The sequence below is a fragment of the Acomys minous genome (assembly GCF_964271855.1).
Source record: "Acomys minous genome assembly, chromosome: 16".
In the NCBI taxonomy this organism is placed as follows: Eukaryota; Metazoa; Chordata; class Mammalia; order Rodentia; family Muridae; genus Acomys; species Acomys minous.
The window spans coordinates 35,654,537-35,671,671 of NC_140498.1; the positions used below are offsets into that span (position 1 = coordinate 35,654,537).

At 45.5% G+C, this 17,135-nt stretch overlaps 1 protein-coding gene across 1 annotated transcript in view; it reads right to left on the minus strand.

Annotated features, from left to right (window-relative positions):
* LCP2 (lymphocyte cytosolic protein 2) overlaps positions 1–13,514 on the minus strand; it is a 45,081-nt gene extending 31,567 nt beyond the window's left edge. Inside the window, exons 1-3 of the mRNA XM_084762900.1 lie at positions 12,907–13,514; positions 8,769–8,831; positions 4,967–5,013 (exon numbers count right to left, since the gene is read on the minus strand). Coding sequence (XP_084619026.1) covers positions 4,967–5,013; positions 8,769–8,831; positions 12,907–12,984 — 188 coding nt within the window. The 5' untranslated portion in view covers positions 12,985–13,514. The remainder of the gene's footprint in view (positions 1–4,966; positions 5,014–8,768; positions 8,832–12,906) is intronic.
* Between the last annotated feature and the right edge of the window lie 3,621 nt (positions 13,515–17,135).

The following is a 17,135-nucleotide window of genomic DNA, read 5'->3' on the forward strand; positions in this document are numbered from 1 at the left end:
CCACGGTTCCTTTCTTCCTGTTACTGCTCCTTATCTTCCTCCCTTTCCTTCATTCTTTTTTTTTTTCTTTTTTCTTTTTGGCAACAGGGTTTCACGTAGCCCAGGCTAGCTTCTAACTCATTCTATGTTGCTGAGGCTGGCCTTGAACTCCTGATCTTTCTGTATCTGTCTCTTGAGTGCTGGGATTACAGACATGCACCACTATGTCTGACTGCCAACAGACCGTTACCTGCCCTTTGTGTTACAATTCAAGCATCCTCTGTGTGGATCCATCCTTTATCTTTGTAGTCCCACACTGACAAGTCTTGAGAGACATTGTAGGCATCTAGCGTCATTTTGCCAAATGAATGAAGTATTCATGAAATAGTAATTTGTATACAAACTGAGAGATGGAACTCAGATGTTGTCAAACGGTCAACCATATATTTACAGGCACGTGGCCACTACTTCCGATGCTTTGCTTCCTTCCATGAAGATCCACATTGGCAGCAGGTGCCGTTCCCTTCCTCCTGGGAGATTTTTCTCTAACAGTTGTTGGAGTGTTGCCTTTGCGATGAGTTCTTTCTGATTTTACATGTCTGAAGTAGTCCTGTTTTACCTGCACTTGTCAGCCATTAGGACAACACACATTTATTGAATGCCTACTAAGTGCCGGGCACAGTTCTACATGATGAGCAAGTGCAGCCACCACCGCTCCCATTCTATCGTGCTTGTGTTTTGACCAAAGGCAGAAATGTGCTTTGAGGTCTCTAACTGAAACACGAATCTCACAGACTATTAGTTATCAGGGCATTATTTTGATTATTTGCGCAGTAGCCCTAAGCGTAGTGAAGACGAAGTCAAGACAAGCTGGCTAAAGCGTCTGCCTTCATTTCTGAAATAACTTGCTGATCTTGAGGCTGCTTCTTCTGCTCCTTAAGGGTCTTCTTGGTGTCCTTGTTTGTGACAGAAGCCTCCCTGCCTCACTCGTCTTTATAGTCACTCCTCAGGGGGCCATGTGTTTCCTCTTCTCTGACTACTCTGATTTTTCTCCTCACTGTTTATTTCTATTTGTTCCATTTGTTTTGGGGACATTTGATGGTAATGCATCACAGCGCAGCCTTCCATCTGTGTCTTAGACTTAGGGTTTGTGAAGCCTCTTGAATCTGTGGACTTCACGCTTTTTATCCAACTTAGGAATTTCTCGGCCACTGTTTCCTCGTGTGTTTTATTTCTGTATCTCCTCTGCTTGGCAGGTACATCTTTTGAGAACCTTACTTCTGCACATTCAGCTAGTTGAATTAGATCCACAGTTGCCAGATGCTCTGCCCACTTCAGGCCCTGGAGAGCAAACCTGGTGCCTGAGGAATGCTCAGCAAGCACTCTGCCCCTAAGCCAGCCCCCAGCTCCCCAGTGACCTTCTGCTTGGTGATACTTTCTCCTCCATTAGACTTTGGGTAGTCTCTCTTGTTCTGTGTCCATGTTCATTCAATGACTTGTGTGATTAGTTGTTGACAACTTGACATGAACTAGAGATACCAGAGAAGAGGGAACCTCACTTGAGAAGTTATCCCCAGGTAGTTGCTTATAGGCAAGAATATGGGTCATTTTCTTGATTGCTAATTGATGGAGAAAGGTCCAGCCCATGGTGGACTGTGGTGCCCTGTAGACTGATGATTCTGGGTTGTATAAAAAAGATACCATTCTGTGAGCCTGGGAGCAAGTGGCAAGCACTTATTTTCTTCCTTGGAGGTCTCTGCTGCAGCTCCTGCCTCCAGGTTCCTTTCTTGGCTTCCCGGATGATGGACTGTGGTCTGCCAGTCATATAAACCCTTTCCTCCCCAAGTTGCTGTTGGTTATAATGTTGATTACAGCAACCTAGAAGTAACTAGGACACTGACAAGTGATTCTGTAAAAACCTCATTTCTCGAGAAACAGTGAAACGACCGCAGTTTACCTCCCCATCTCAGATACTTTCATCTCAAGTAGTTCTGTGCATATCTGTGTTTCCTGTGCCTCAGCTTGACTTTGAACACATGGAGGCCAGTTACTGTGCTCCTTTCCCATAGCTCCAGCTACCTGGGTGAGCTATGTCTATTTTCCTCCACTGAGGGTCACAGTTCCCTATTTCTTTCCTTGTTAATTACTGACTAGACGCTGCACGCTGTGTTTCTGTTTGATCACGGATGCTTCTGCAGAAGTCACGTTTTGTTTGAGGTGTACTAAAGTTGCTTAAAAAACAGTCTGTATCACCTCTGCCTTGTCTTTAAGATTCACTGGGCTGAATCAGAATAGGTTGTAGGTTAGGACTGGTCATTCTTCATTTTGGAGGCACACCCTTTCTGTGCACTCTCCTCCAAATCTGGGCATCCAGACACCTGTCTGGTAGAAACAAGCACCATTTTCAACCCTTTAGTTCCTGTTACCTGTCTGATTGGATAGTGTTTTTAGGTCAGGCACAAGTTTCCTCCTATACACAGGCTGACTAGCACCTACTAGAAAAGGATGCTAGGAATTTCCCCTGAACTGCGTCTATCCAGCTTTCTCTGCTCTGGCACCTGGTTAGTGGACTCCAGTCTCCTGCAGTCTCAGCTCTGCCTCCTCAACTTGAGGATCCATCAGATGTAGGCTTTCCCAGCTCTCTTTGCCCAGGGCTGGGGACTGGAAACAGAGGGCAAGCATAGGAATTGTCACTGTGCTTTTTCGGCAACAACTACAGTAAGTTCATGAGAACGAACCCCACTTCAACACGAGGCTGGACAGCAGATTTGCCTGACTGCTGTCACAATAGACTATGGACCTCGAATTATACTTTCCATCTCTTTTTGAAGAAATAAATTCCGTGAAACCGTTGGTGATTTCAAAACACAGGATGAGCAAAACCTAAAGTATCCGAAGGCCGACAGTTCTGACTCCTGTACCCCAGAACTCTGGTTTCTGTTTTCGAGAGTCACTCGGGAAATGTCCTCTGCCTGTACTCCCCATAGAAAGTCACCCCCCTTTGTCCGCAGGAAGTCCCCTAGCAGATATGCCTGAAGATATAGGTGATACTAAGCCTCGTATAATATATATGATGAGTCTACTTGTACAGGCATACGTATGACAAAGGCCAGTCTATAAACTGGGCATAGTAGATTCACAGCAACAACTGATATTAAAGTAGGACAACTGGTAGAGCAAAGTAGAGCAAATGAAGACGGGCCGCTACAGTAGTCGGCGCGCGTTGATAGCCACTGAGGTATGACTGGCGGGCCGATAGGACCGTATCTTTGACTTAACCTAAATTGAATCATCCATTGGCCCTTACCAATAAATAAATAAATAAATAAATAATAAACCTAGGGAGAACTAACAAAGATTGGCAGCTGCAAAAGTGAGCCCTTAATACTTTCATTTCATTCACTTTTCTGCACAAAGGAGACCCAATAGCCAGGCTTAGTCTATTTTACTTATTTGAACTTCTCTGGAGTTCCTACGTACTCAAGGAATCTTCCAGCTTCCTACTTCTCTGGGATAGTTTCTTTGCAGCATTATCTACTCTGGGGACCTTAGGACAAGAGAATAAAAAAACTCAAGAGAATGCCCAAAGTAGTTGTTTCAAACTGGTAGCACCAAGAGCAAGTCAAACTCACGAGCAACTTTATTTTGATTTTTTACAATGTTTAAAAACATTTGAGCCAATATTTTAAAGATTGAGACATAGAGCATTTGAACTCATGTTTCTAGCTTTTTTTTTTATTTTTGATCAGTTTGAAGACTGGCCATCAATGGGTCCATACTGGCCCGAGCTGAGTGGCTGCTGTGTTCTCAGGCTAGAACACGTGATGTGTGTGATTTGCCATAACCAGCCCTGCTCCCTACTGTTTCACCATCAACCAACCTTTCTATTAGTTACCTTCAAAATCATGATCTCCTGTCCTTCTATCAGTGTAAAAATATTTCTCAAGAGACACTTGTATTCAAGGATAACAAAAAGAAAGAACTCGAAAGGGATTTGTGTTGGCAGCCTGGCCTACTTTGTATATTTATACCACCTGCCTGGCCTCTATAATTTGAACATGTGAGGCTTCTGCTAGGATGACAAAAAATACATGTCATAATATACATATTGCTATGACCCATTTCAGTACCCAGGGTTGACATTACTTAATTAATTACAGCTCCTTTTCCTCAACATTCTTCTTAACACTACGCCACTAGCAGCTCTTCAGAGAAGTCAGTATAGACAGATAAAATCATCTCCATTGCCACTATCTACTTGGGTACACGTTTGTTTACTAACCAGAAACCAGAAGTCCTGAAATCTTAAACCAACAAGTCAATGAAGATGCCACGAGGAGCTAAAGAGATGACTCAGCTGTCCTGGACTCACTTTGTAGACTAGGCTGGCCTCAAACTCACGGAGATCGGCCTGCCTTTGCCTCCCTGTGTGCTGGGATTACAGGCGTGCACCCCCACACCCGCTCCATGTACTGCTTTTAACAGAGGGTCCAAGCTCTGTCCCAGCACGCACATCAGCGGCACCACAACTGCCTGTAGCTCTAACTCCAGGGGATCTGACACATTCTTCTGGCCTATGAGTGCACCTTTAGTCTCACGTACACGTGTAAATACACAAACACACCATTTTAAAATAAAATAAATCTTCAAAAAGATGCCATGATGAAAGCGTGGCGTCTCTTGACTTTGGTACTGTGTTCATAGGCCCAAGCTACCCCATCAAAAAGACAGGAAGCGAAACACACAATCCTATGTCGAAGTTTGTGTTGGGCAAAGAAAGCATCCAACCACTAGCAGGGCTGCATCTGTTACTTCCTTCTTCTACCTCGTCAGTGTGGTTCCTCTTCCCCAGCCCCTGCCATTGTCCTCCACCCCACTACCTGCTTTACCATTAAACATGGCATCAGTATACACCTGGCTCCCTTCCCCTGGACAGGTCCTTACATCAGCCTGCTCCCATCCTGCTGCCCACCAAGCGTATACTCACGGGACCCGCAGCTTAGGGAATTTCTGGATGTCATTTTCTGTCAGGTTCTGAAAAGAAGACACACACGGGAAGGGTCCTGGTCAGGTGGGTAACAAAGGAAGGACAGAGCACCATGGTCTCTGCAACACCCTTTGGGAGGCTTGCTTTTTCCAAAGGGGATCTTGAAATTGGAATTTGATGTGAAATCTCCTGAGTTATAAGTGAAAAGGATTTCAATAAACAAACATGGGTAAAAAAATTTGTGAAACCAAACAGAATTTGTTTTCATGGGCAAAATTTGGCAACCTCCTTCTATTTTCACCCCAAATGATTCAGGTCCACACCCAGCTGTACATGGAAAGGAAGCAGTTAGGGTCTAGCGACATGAGAGGAGCTCGGACTGAGGTGTCTTGGCAACCTGATTGTTGGAGCTTCAGGCTCAGCCATTGTTGACTTGTGGTGCCTTTTCTGACTAGGCCCCAGGTTACAAAGGATGAAGGGAACAGCCATGTACCCAGAAGGTGGAAGACCAAGACTGTTGTCAGAGTGTGGTGTGATGGGTTGAAGGGGGCTTAGGGAGAATGAGAAGAAGAAGACACATGCTGGGAAAGTTGAGGGAGGATGAGATGGAGAAGAGTATGTGACCATGTGACCATGGCTGGAGACAGAAGATGGGAGCATGATGGGAAGGAAGGAATGCTTCTAGAACATAGACAGCAGCTGGGAAGGAAGGTGAGAAATATTGAGACTGGCTTTGGAGGTTTTGCTGTATGACACAACTTTCTCCACCTCTTCTTTCAAACCCTCCTGCCATTCTGGGCTGGCCTTTACTGGAGCTAGTTTGTAGCTTTTGGAATCACAATGCTATTCTGGGCTCAGGAAAGGGATCCAGAGAGAGGCGAGGCGGCAGACAGGGCCGCTCGCCAGCAATGCCCATTCTTTGCGTCTTCCTTATTATCAGAACCTGAATTTGGTTCAGGGTGGAAAATGAGTTTTACAAAATATTTAACTCTCCATTTTACCTTGGAGATGGTGGAGTCACATGACTCACTTGTGGCCAGTAAGATGTAATCTGCAGTTTACGAGATAAGGATTTGCAGAAGGGTGGTTCCATTCTTCTGTTTTCTTGCAAAGGGGGTAAGGATGCATTCACCAAGCACCGTGCCCCTTCTGTCTCTGCCTTTCCCTTCTTGATCTGGCCTGTCATATAGATCTGGTACTAGAAGCCATCTTGGGATGACTAGCACACAACCCCCAGGCTCTCCACAGGCTGGATGGAGCCTGAGTTTAGGGGCTTCCTCCACAAGTCTCAATCCGGAGTGTCCACTTGTGTACTTTTTATTCCTTGAGAAAGGCCACACACCTTTCCAGTTAACACATCAAGTACATTCCTTCTTTCCTTAGAGCTTTTCAAAGTACAACATCTCCATATCTCTCTCTCTCTCTCTCTCTCTCTCTCTCTCTCTCTCTCTCTCTCTCTCTCTCTCTCTCTCACACACACACACACACACACACAGAGCGTTCCTTTCTCCTCAGTGTTAAGCAAAAGTGCCATTAAGGCTAATGTGACGGGGTGGGGGGCTAGTAGTTCCGGCATTAAAGAAGGAAGAGAATGGCAGAGTGAGAGAAAGGAGGGGAGAGGCAAAGGGAAAGAGGCTGGCAGGCGCTGTTGTGTTCAATAGCAGAATAGTCCTGGATATTCTAGAGGACAAAGAGGTGTGAAGTGAGTAACTAGAGCTTGGATCACCCATGCTGGACTGTGCACTTCAGAATACCCCAGCTTCAGCGGCAGCTCCTGGGTTCTGCTCCCCGCTCTCGGGCCCCTCCCGCCCCCTTTTCATTCCCTCCTATCCCCAGGGGGGAGTAGGATGTGCTGATTTCTCTGAAGAGCTGGTGGGTCCCAGAGGTTAGACCAGAGGACACAGATGTTCAGATACCATCTCTCGAACAAGGAAAACAACCATCATATCATGTCAGCTCAGGCGTGACGCTCACATGGAGAGTTGGGGGAAAGTCACAGAGCAGAGAAATGACATTATTATCCCCCACTGTGACCCTGTACGTGGCCCTCAGTTGGCAAAGAGGGAAGCAAAGGGGGAGTTAGGGGCAGGGGACAAACGCTTACTCAAGATTAGCCAGGACAATAGGGCAACCAGGACCCTCTTCAAAGATGCTGCCCTCCCTCTCTACTCAAAGTGGTGTCTCTTTTCTCGATGCCAAAGCATCATAATGAAGCACACGGGTTGAGTGTAGTTACAAAAATAACAACAATAAAACTCTAGGCATTCTATTCATTCGAAGCTTAGTATGGACCAATAACATTGCTAATGATGTGCACAGTATAGGACTAAGTGAAAGGCATGCTTTGGTTTAATCATTAGATTTGTGACTTAGGTAAAAAAAAAAAATCTGAACACCTCTGCATATGTTTACTCATGTGTAAATGAGGTGATTGAAAGTCTTCTTTGAGGTATCTTTCTGCTGAAAAAAAAAGAGAAAGAAAGAAAGCAAACAAACAAACAAAAAAACCGAAACAAAATGGTTTCGTGAAGGCAGGAGCCTTTTGGAATGATTCCTCTCTCCCCAGCATATGGCGTGATCTACGATGAAAAAGGGACTCGTTTCAGACTTCAGAAGTCCCCAGGAAGGAATGGGAGATTGAGGGTGCGAGTGAGCTTGCCATCCCTAAAGCAACTGAAGCAGGGGGTAAGGCAGGGAGGCATCTAAAGAATGAGTCGGTGTGTTGGGTAGCAAGCTGCAGCATGTGATCTCTTGGTCCCTTTCAACTTGGGTGAAGTCTCATGGCCAAGCTATTTTGCTGACATATGGACATACAATTTGACAACCACCTCCCTTACAGCCAAGTGCCTCTGCCTTCATCAGAGCTAGGTCTCTTTTCCCTTGGTGGCATGAACTCAACATGGACCTGAACCATGGGGCTATATTTAAAGCTTGTAGAATTACAATGAGGAGAATAGCGTCACATGCCTGTTTGACAGTCAGTATGCATAGTCTATAAGTAGGAGGAGATGGAGATGAAGGGGCTTGGTCACCCTTTAGTTCACTCGGTGGGTGTGTATGCAGAGTTAGCAACTAGGAGGGAAAATCTCCAGCTTTTCAGTGGTCTCTCCTGCTAACCACCTGGGCTTCACAAGGGTATGCATGACAGTTGAGCAGAATTTCAAGCTGTAACTCTGTGTGTGTGTGTCTGTGTGTGTGTGTGTGTGTGTGTGTGTGTGTGTGTACACATGCATACATGTGTGTGAGAGCATGTACACACTTGTGTGTGTGTGCATGCATGCATGTGTGCATACGCATGTGAGTATGTATGCATGCACGCATGTGAATGTCTGTGTGTCCGTGCATGTGTGTGTGTCTGTGCGCATGTATGTGTGTTTCCACATGTGTGTGTGAGTGTCTGTGTGTATGTGTCTGTACATGTGTATGTGTGTGCCACATGCATGTGTGCATACCTGTGTAAGTATGTGTGTGTTCATGCATGTGTGTGTATGTGTCTGTATGTGTGTGTGTGCATGTGCGGTGAGGGATGGTTAAACTATGCTGAGATTCCTTCAGCATATGTCTTTGGAGAGTATCTTGCTGCCTGTATAAGAGCTGACAAGGCTCCTGAACAGACACTGAGAGTGGGCGAAAGAGAGAGACTTTGTTTGATAAAAAACAAAACAAAGGGCTTTCTGTGGCATTGACCACAGACATTGACCATAGGAAGTCTCAGGGACCAGGTAGCTCGGTTGGCCCTGTAGCTGCTGGGCAGAACACAGCACATTCTTGGTTTCAATGTGTGAGACTGCAAAGGACTTACCAAAAACCGAGCGCCATCAATGTGGTACTTCTTCACCGCCTTCTCACAGTCCCTGTAGTTCAGCTGCACAGAGAAGGACAAGGTGTCATCAGCATGTCCTTTCCTTTGCCTCCCCCTGAGCTTAGCAATCTGTGGTACTTGTGGCTAGCCAGCCCCTTCCTGATCCTTTGTCTAACAGAGGGGTCAAGTCCCCACCTCAGCCAGACTTTCACTACCCCCTTGGGACTGTCCGAAATGGAGAAATTGTGCATTCTAGTCCTTGGCACCAGAACCTCTGGGAAAACACTGTCTTCAAAGGCCAAGAAGGGTAGCCACCCAGTAGGCAGGAGAGCAGGTTAAAAACAAACAAACAAACAAAAACTGACAGCAAAAACACCAAACACCAGCCCCTGTCTTGTGGCTCCCCAAAATAGGTGACCACTTCAATCATTTATGCCTGCCCTGTTTCTAAACATGATGGAGGAATCAACTTGCTGTTCAGGCTTGTTACTGTGACTTTTCCCCCTTAAGTGACCAAAAAAGAACAATGTAAACACTGTCTGGTACTGAGATGTACATGTTCTAAATGTTTTGTCGAGGACCACATGTGCCGAGTCACCCCCATCACATCTAACCTGCAGGTGGTTCTCAGCCCAGGGATGAGCTGGTTAGCAGTGGGTGCCCTGCATGTGGCAGGCCCTGCTCTCACAGCTCCCTTGCGGGCCCTCAGAGCTCCCATCTGTAAGTCTCTTAATCCTCCAGTTTCATGGGTGACAGGTGAGACACAGAAAGCTAAACGACTTGCATGGGTGGAGAGGTGACACATGTGACAACTGAGCTGCAGAGCGTGGCTTTAACGTTCCGCTTACATAAGTGCCCACAGTGAGTAACCAAGAGTACAGCCGAATGCTATGCCCAGACAGCATATAATGCATAGGAGATGTTCTTTTGCCTAATTTTTTTCTATGTAAGGTAAATTGCTGAAGTCAAATTCTCAGAATAGAGTCGTATTATCAATAGAAATATGTGTTTTTAAGGTCCTGGTTAGTGTTCAAAGCTACCCTATGACTGTTGTGTGCCTCTGTCCTCAATAGCACAAAATTTCACATCTAAAATACCTCCAAGATTGAGGCCTGGGGAATTTAAGATAGGATATTTTTTTTATCTGAGGACCTTAGATTCTTCTCACCAACAGTTCAATCTTCTTCGGAGAAAAATTTAAAATCAATTTCTTATCTTATGACCAAAAACAATATGTAAAAAGTAAATATAGCTGGGCATGGTGGCAACGTGCCTCTAACCTTAGTACCCAGAAGACGGAGGGAGGAGGACAGAAATGCTGTCAGTCCAAGACCAAGTCTGGGATACACTCCAAGAACCTGTCTCAATAATAACAATTTTAACATATAGATGCTGTCACCTCATAATTTAGAAGGGCAGAGTGAACGTTGCACTTAGGGAGCTGATTTATAGGTCAATGTTGAGGGCAGGTAGTAGCTGCCATACCCAGCTGTTCCCTTGACCCACATGCAGCGTGTGCAGCAGGCTCTTGGAACTGCCAGCTTCTTTTAATTCATTTTACTACGATCACTATCAGATGGATTGCTGGTTCTGCAGAATACTGACTTTGACCCTAGACCCTAGAGCTCCAGTCTTGACCCTAGACAGTTGACGCAGTCTAGTAAGATCTGAGTCTTGGGACCTAAAATCTGTGTTTTTTAAGAAGCACCTTAAGTAATTTTCATTAGCTTCCAAGATTATTAGACACTGACCAAGCAGTTACTCAGCTTTGTAAATGATGGTGACTGGGGCCCAGAGGGAAGAAGGGTCTGGCTTAAGGTCACATAGTGAGGTATGTTTAACAGGGTTAGAACGCAAGGCTATGAGCCAGTGACTAGACTGCGTGGCCCAGGAATGCTCTCCTGCCAGGCCTAATCCAACTGGAAGAGGTTGGGACATGCAGACTGTGGCCTTAGTCCTCACAGTTGCCATCACAAACGCAGGGCAAGACACACACATATCTCAGGCAATAGGACACAAAGCCTTCCCAGGCTGGCAGAGCCTCCACGTCAAGCTCTGGTTAGAAGAAAAGGATAACTCGGAACTTGGTGCCTCACACACATTTCCTTTCACCCCCACTTCCATGTCATCTGGTTAGCTACTGTCCATACCTCTGTTTCACTGGTTAGGTACAGAGATATGAAGTAACTAACAGTAAGTCTCCAAGCTAGCTGGTAGCTGGAAAGGGCACACCTCAAACCAAGGTGTGTCTGACTCCAGAACTGGGTAGAAGTTCCAGCAGCCCAACCCTACTGCTTCTGCAGGTATTATACTTCCGGTCAACCCTTTAAATGGTACACAGCCCTCTAAGAGCATCCTTGGATGACTTTGTGGTCATTTCACAGAGTGTTTTCTCTGGGGGAACCAGTGAGTTCTAATCGGAAGGGTCTCATCCGTGTGTGTGGCAGGGGGTGCTCCTTCTGGGATCGCCCATTTCCCCTCAGCTTCCTCAGTCCTCCACTTGGTTCTTTCCCATCAGAAGATGAGGCCTGTCCTTGGAATGTGGCTTTTTACCCAGGTCTGTGATCCCTGAGGAGAAACCTCCTCCTTCCCTGTACTCAGAGTGATGTCTACTTGGGACCCACAGCCTACCCTGTGCAGAAGGGAACTGACCTACACATTATCTGTGGCACCCTGGGGTTCCATGATCTCCTAGTTATGCCTGAATATGGGACAATATGGGACCTTTCTGTGCCTCTTAGTTCCTCCTTGAACTTCCCTGCCTTAATTCTCGAGTCCGTTCTCACTGCTCTATTGACCTAATTCAGGACTTCACTCCACCATGGCAATGTTAACCTTTCTGCCATAGCTTACTTGGTTTCTAGTTAAGGAAAGTAGCTCAAAAGCATGCTTCAAAATTCAGTCGCCTGACTGTAGTCCTACCCACAGTGCTGAAAGAGAAAAGTAACCAAAATGAGATGCCCAAAGGGCGACAAATAGCAGGATCTGTGGGCAGTGCTCCTGGCACATTACACCTGCACAAAATCCTCAGTTTCTTCTGTTGGTTAGGAAGGAACCACTGGATAGAGTACAGGTTTGACTGTATGCCCCAATGAGGCTATTCTATTCTCTTGGGTTTCCATTTTTTCCGGAAAAAAAGAAGGGCAAAGCAGATGACTTCTTTGGTCTTAGCTTTAAAGCTCATCATCATCATCATCATCATCATCATCATCATCATCACTGCCTGCAATATCAGTGGAACTTGAAGCCAGTCTGCAGGCATGGGGACAATAGAAGCTCATAAGACCTCTTATGGTATAAGCGCCTTAGGGAAGTTATATGGCTAGGGATATACCTAAACAGACATGTGGTCCCTGCTATCAGAGGAAAAAAAAAGGACCCTTGACTATCTCCTCCTAGCCTGGAAGGCAGAACAATAGAACTGTGGTCCAGCCCAACTTCTAAATCTGCTGAGGTCGTCCATGTCCCTAACTATCCCGAGGCTCCTGTCTGTCACCTGACCTGCTTTTTAGAATTCTTATAAAGCTCCAGTGAGACTCTGGCCAATAAAGAGATTCTAGCCCTCTTCCGGGGTCATGAACAATGGACATCATAACACCATTGTTCATCCAGCCTTCTGTTCTACCTCCAGACCAGCCTGCTCCTATCCCAGGCTCCATCTCTCCCTTCCTAGTAAGTAGCCTTCACCACAGAGACCCTCTGCACTTCAGAGCATGTGCTTTAAAGCTAAACAGGCATGACTGCAATGCAACCCCCATGACATAAGACTGAGAACTTCCGACCTGAACTGAGTGTTCAGCTCAGCAAAAATACTGACGTTGTAGCAATGCAATGGTGTCAGTGCAGATCATTAATATGGTAACCCTGAACTCCTGTGACAGTGGGGACAGTCTGTAGAGCACTGGGTGCACAGCCAGTATGTGTTAGGGGCTTGTTCAGCCCATATCTTTCTCTACAGGACCCATTGGCAAAGGAGCTCAATCGACTGCCTGCTCCCAGTTAGGTAGCTAGCTGTAGGTGGAAAGTCCACCACTCTCTTGTACACTTTCTGTATTCTGTCCGTGCTTGCCCTCCAGTCTCTAGCCACCCCACCGAAGGCATGCCAGCGCAACCAGAAGCCCAAAAGTAAAAGACTCACCTTCTTGAAATAATCAGCGAGGCTGTCCGGGTTCCAGGCTAAGACCTCAGAGCGAAAGGGCACATTCTTCAAGGCCATGGCTGCTGTTCAGGGGGACGCTCACAAGCTGAGGAGAGGTACTGCAGCCATGAAACGGAGAAATGGTCCAGATCTCGGTCTCTGAGGTGCCCTTGGCTTTTCTGATTCCCAGTTGCCCTCGGCAACACCCTTGTTGAACAGGCGTCTTTTCTGCTGTAGCTAGATTCCAAAAAGCAACGGCTTCCCCTGTGAACAAATATGGTTCTTCTGAGAAAACGACTCAGCTAGTTTCCTTTACCACTTCCTCTGCTGACTTCTAAATAAGTAAACAAGGAAGGACAGCTCCGGGGACTCACAAAGCAGAGAGAGAGAGAGAGAGAGAGAGAGAGAGAGAGAGAGAGAGAGAGAGAGAGAGAACTCCCCACTGGCTTAAACACCCCAGACAAGACAAGTGGGAGACAAGACAAAGGAGACTTAAACTCCAGTGTCCGCTCGAGTTTTTTTTTTCATTAGAATTTTAGACACCCAAAGCTGGATACCCCATTACTGCTTGGCTGGGTCTTTGCAGATAAGACTCTCTTTTAACAGTTCCCTAAACTTATCTATACTTTCATCCACTAGTGAACTGTGAGGGAAGAAAGATGACAGTCCCTCAATGTTGTCCAACGTCCTTACCCCGCCTCCCCTCAGTTTGTTTTTACTGAAAGCAGAAACACCTGCAGCTGCTTCTTTGTGCTACGATGAGTGGGTCTTTGGTGAGCGAGGCAGCCGGGCAGAGTGAAGAAGGATGCTACAGGGCAGAGGACCAGCTCCATCTCTTATGTGAATGTTGTGTATGGAGAGACAGGCTAGATCATCAGTTTCTGTATCTGCAAGTTTGGAAAACAGAATGGCTATGCACATAAAACTTTGATAGGCAAATGTAAAGATAAAAAGTTTAAAGAATTGTTGTTATTGGTGGCACAGCACCTTCTGTACACTGTGCTTTCTTGCCTTATATTCCATCTGCTATGGATTCTACCATAGATCTAGCCAGAGAGTATATTGCCTGGAGATAGGAAATGGGGATCTGTTCTTTCCTCCACCAGTTTCAGACTCTGTACACTTCTCATAGATTGAAACAACTCTTGATAGTGAAAGAGACCTGAACTTAAGAGTATGTTTTGGTGCAATAAGGCAACCTGTAAACACAGGTTTCCAGGATTCCCTATGTATGTGCACATACATGACTGCACATACGGGAATGCACAGATACACAAATGTACATAGCTCTCTGTTCCAATGTTTGAATAATGCACCATTAGTACCTGAGGTGTTCTTCCCGAAGCTTTGTCAATGGTAGCCTTAGTCATGTATGTTTTTCATTTTATATACACTATAGGAAGCCCTGTTGCCTCTAGTAGCAGTCTCATTACCTAGTTAAGAGCATAAAATGAGATACATATGCAGTGCTGGGTCCAGCCCCTGGAAAGTGGTCCATGATGAAGATGTGCAAGAGGCATCAGCCCAGGTAGGTTACATTAAGCACTTAACAACTGCTGATGCTCAATGGACCACTGCCTTGCTGCTCCAAAGCTCCCTTACTAGTGAAAGACATTATTTCATCTTTCAGATCAGTGTTATGGCAGCCATTTGAAAATGGAAAGCAATCACTTTCAAGTAGAGTAAGGATGGAATAAACTGGGCTTTATACAGAGCCTTGTAGAGAGGAGTGGATTGGTGGGAATTCTGGACCCAGTCAATCAATCAATTAACCAATCAACCAAAGTCTCTCCAATAGAGAACTTCTGTGGGAAGAAACATTCCAGATTAACCTTCAGAACAAAAGCAATAGTGGTGGGGGAGGGGAGGGTTGTTGTCTTTGTACTTTTTAAATATTATTCACGCAACTCACGGTAAAACAACAATAACAACAACACAAAAGCAGAAGATAGACTAAAGATAATGTAAACACTACACTTCTTTGGGAAAAACTATCCAATAGAAAGTTGTCAAGATTAACAATCCATTGGGATCGGTAACAAGATAGTCACAATAGTAGGAGACCAGGACAATGACAATGAAGGTAGTAGATGTGCAAGGTCACAGAAAGCCTCTCCAGTGTGTCAGGTGATGTGATGAGAACTTTACACCAAGCATCCCTTCACTGGCCAAGTTATTACTCCTACAATGACGTCAAAGTGGAGAAGCCACTTGCTTGCTCCCTATTCCGCAGTCTTGTCCAGAGTATACCTAAGCCCAGAGCCACTGGCCCTTCCCATATGCCTCCTTAAGGTCTGGGATGCTTTTACAATGCCCCTAATGGAGTTGGGATTCAAACAAATCTTGTCTGCAGAGCCTTTACAGTGTCCTATGTATTCATAAGGGACAGCTTATGGTCTGCAGCATACAAAAGTTAGTGAGTTGTTGATATGAAATGTCTTTCACATTGCATCCCCTGCCCATTGGACCACAGACCCGTACCTCACACACATGTATAAAAGCATATATATATGGAGGGGAGGGAGGGAGGGAGAGAGAGAGAGAGAGAGAGAGAGAGAGAGAGAGAGAGAGAGAGAGAGAGAGCACAGATAGTTGAAGGGAAGCTTACATCAGGCCTTAGACTTTTCTCTTTATATCCTTGGTGATTTCCCAATAATTTTAAGTTTTACATTTCCTGTGTCTGGCTGAAGTGTTCTAGAAACTCCTAAGGCAGAAAATCTCTGAAAAAAAGGCTCTCAGGAAATCAGAAGTATGTATGTGACCATATGTCAGCTCACTTGTTCCAACTAGGTCTCTTTACCTGGGCTAGTCTTTTCATTCATCCAAGACAGCAGTGGCATCAGGATGACAAGAACTCAGTTCATGTCAAGGTATTGTTCTGTTGGCATGAGTGTGAAGCAAAGTAACAGGTGGGGACCAGCTAAGGCCCAGCACTGGAACCAAAGGAGACTCTTGTGATGAGGCAACTGGTCGACCCTGTTTCTCTCAACTTCAACCAGGTAGAGAAACTTAGTGCTTATGAAGAAGCAAGTTGAAGAGTTAGCTAAGCCAATGATTGGTTCCCGGAATCTGTCAGAGCCCACATTCCTTATAAAAAAATTGTACAGTTCTTATATATAACACATACAGTTCATCTCATATACTTCAAGCCATCTCTCAAGGACTGATAATACCTAGCAGTAACAACACTCTGTGTGTACCTGTGATACTGTGTCACTTGGGGAATAAAGACAAGGAAAAGAAATTCTATGTTCACTGCTGGTCCAATTATTAAAACATTATCCATCTGCTGTTGATTGAATGTATGATTATAGAATCTGCAGACAGAGAGGACCAACCACATGTCTCAGGGTTAGGTAAGAACATCCCACAGACAGCATTGAGCAAGTACAAGTGGCAGGGGCTCAAAGAATAGGACTTGAGAAGCTGAGGGAAAGAAATCAACTTAAAGTATGTCTGGTGATTAGAACTTAGCCCCAAACAATGGAAATTTATCCCTTCTCTTTCCTCCCTGCCTCCTTCCTCTAAGCATAGGTGTATAAGCACCCACTCACCCCTCTTTCCTTCTACTCACAGAAGAACCACAGGTCAGAGGTGGTTATTACCTCTGAATGTTATAACCACCTTCTCCTCGCTCTACAAAGGCCATAACCACATTTTTACTAACTAGTTTAGAGATGATAAAAAATGATTATTTATTAAAAAGAGGCCATGAAGCTATTGGTCCTGTGTGTGCCTGTGGAATAAGGATCCTGGGAAGTTGTCACATCAGGACCAGAGAAGAGGGAAAAGTAGGAACATTGCACATGAGGATATGTCGACCTCCTTAAGGCAGAGGCTAAAGGAAGTTCTTCTCACCACTCTTAGAGGCAGGCAATAGAGATGGCACCTATGTGTGGGATCATTCTGGATGAAAAAAAAAAAAGGAGTAGAGGGAGCCAATGGAGAAGACCCAGAAAGCTGCAGGACATCTGACACCACACGCTATGGCACAGAAAAAAAGAACACTTTCCCAAAAAGTTCAGGAAACAGGGCACAGGACCCTGGACCACTGCCACCTGGGGAAGTCCAGTGTTCCTTGGAGCTGCAGAATAGGAGATGGTGAAAATGGATTTGCACAGCCCCATTCCAGCCTTTCTCCAGATAGCATCCATGCTGACTCCACAGCCACTGAGAGCTCCCCCCCACTCCATCCTGGACATTGTCATCACCTCCCCCATCCATGGATA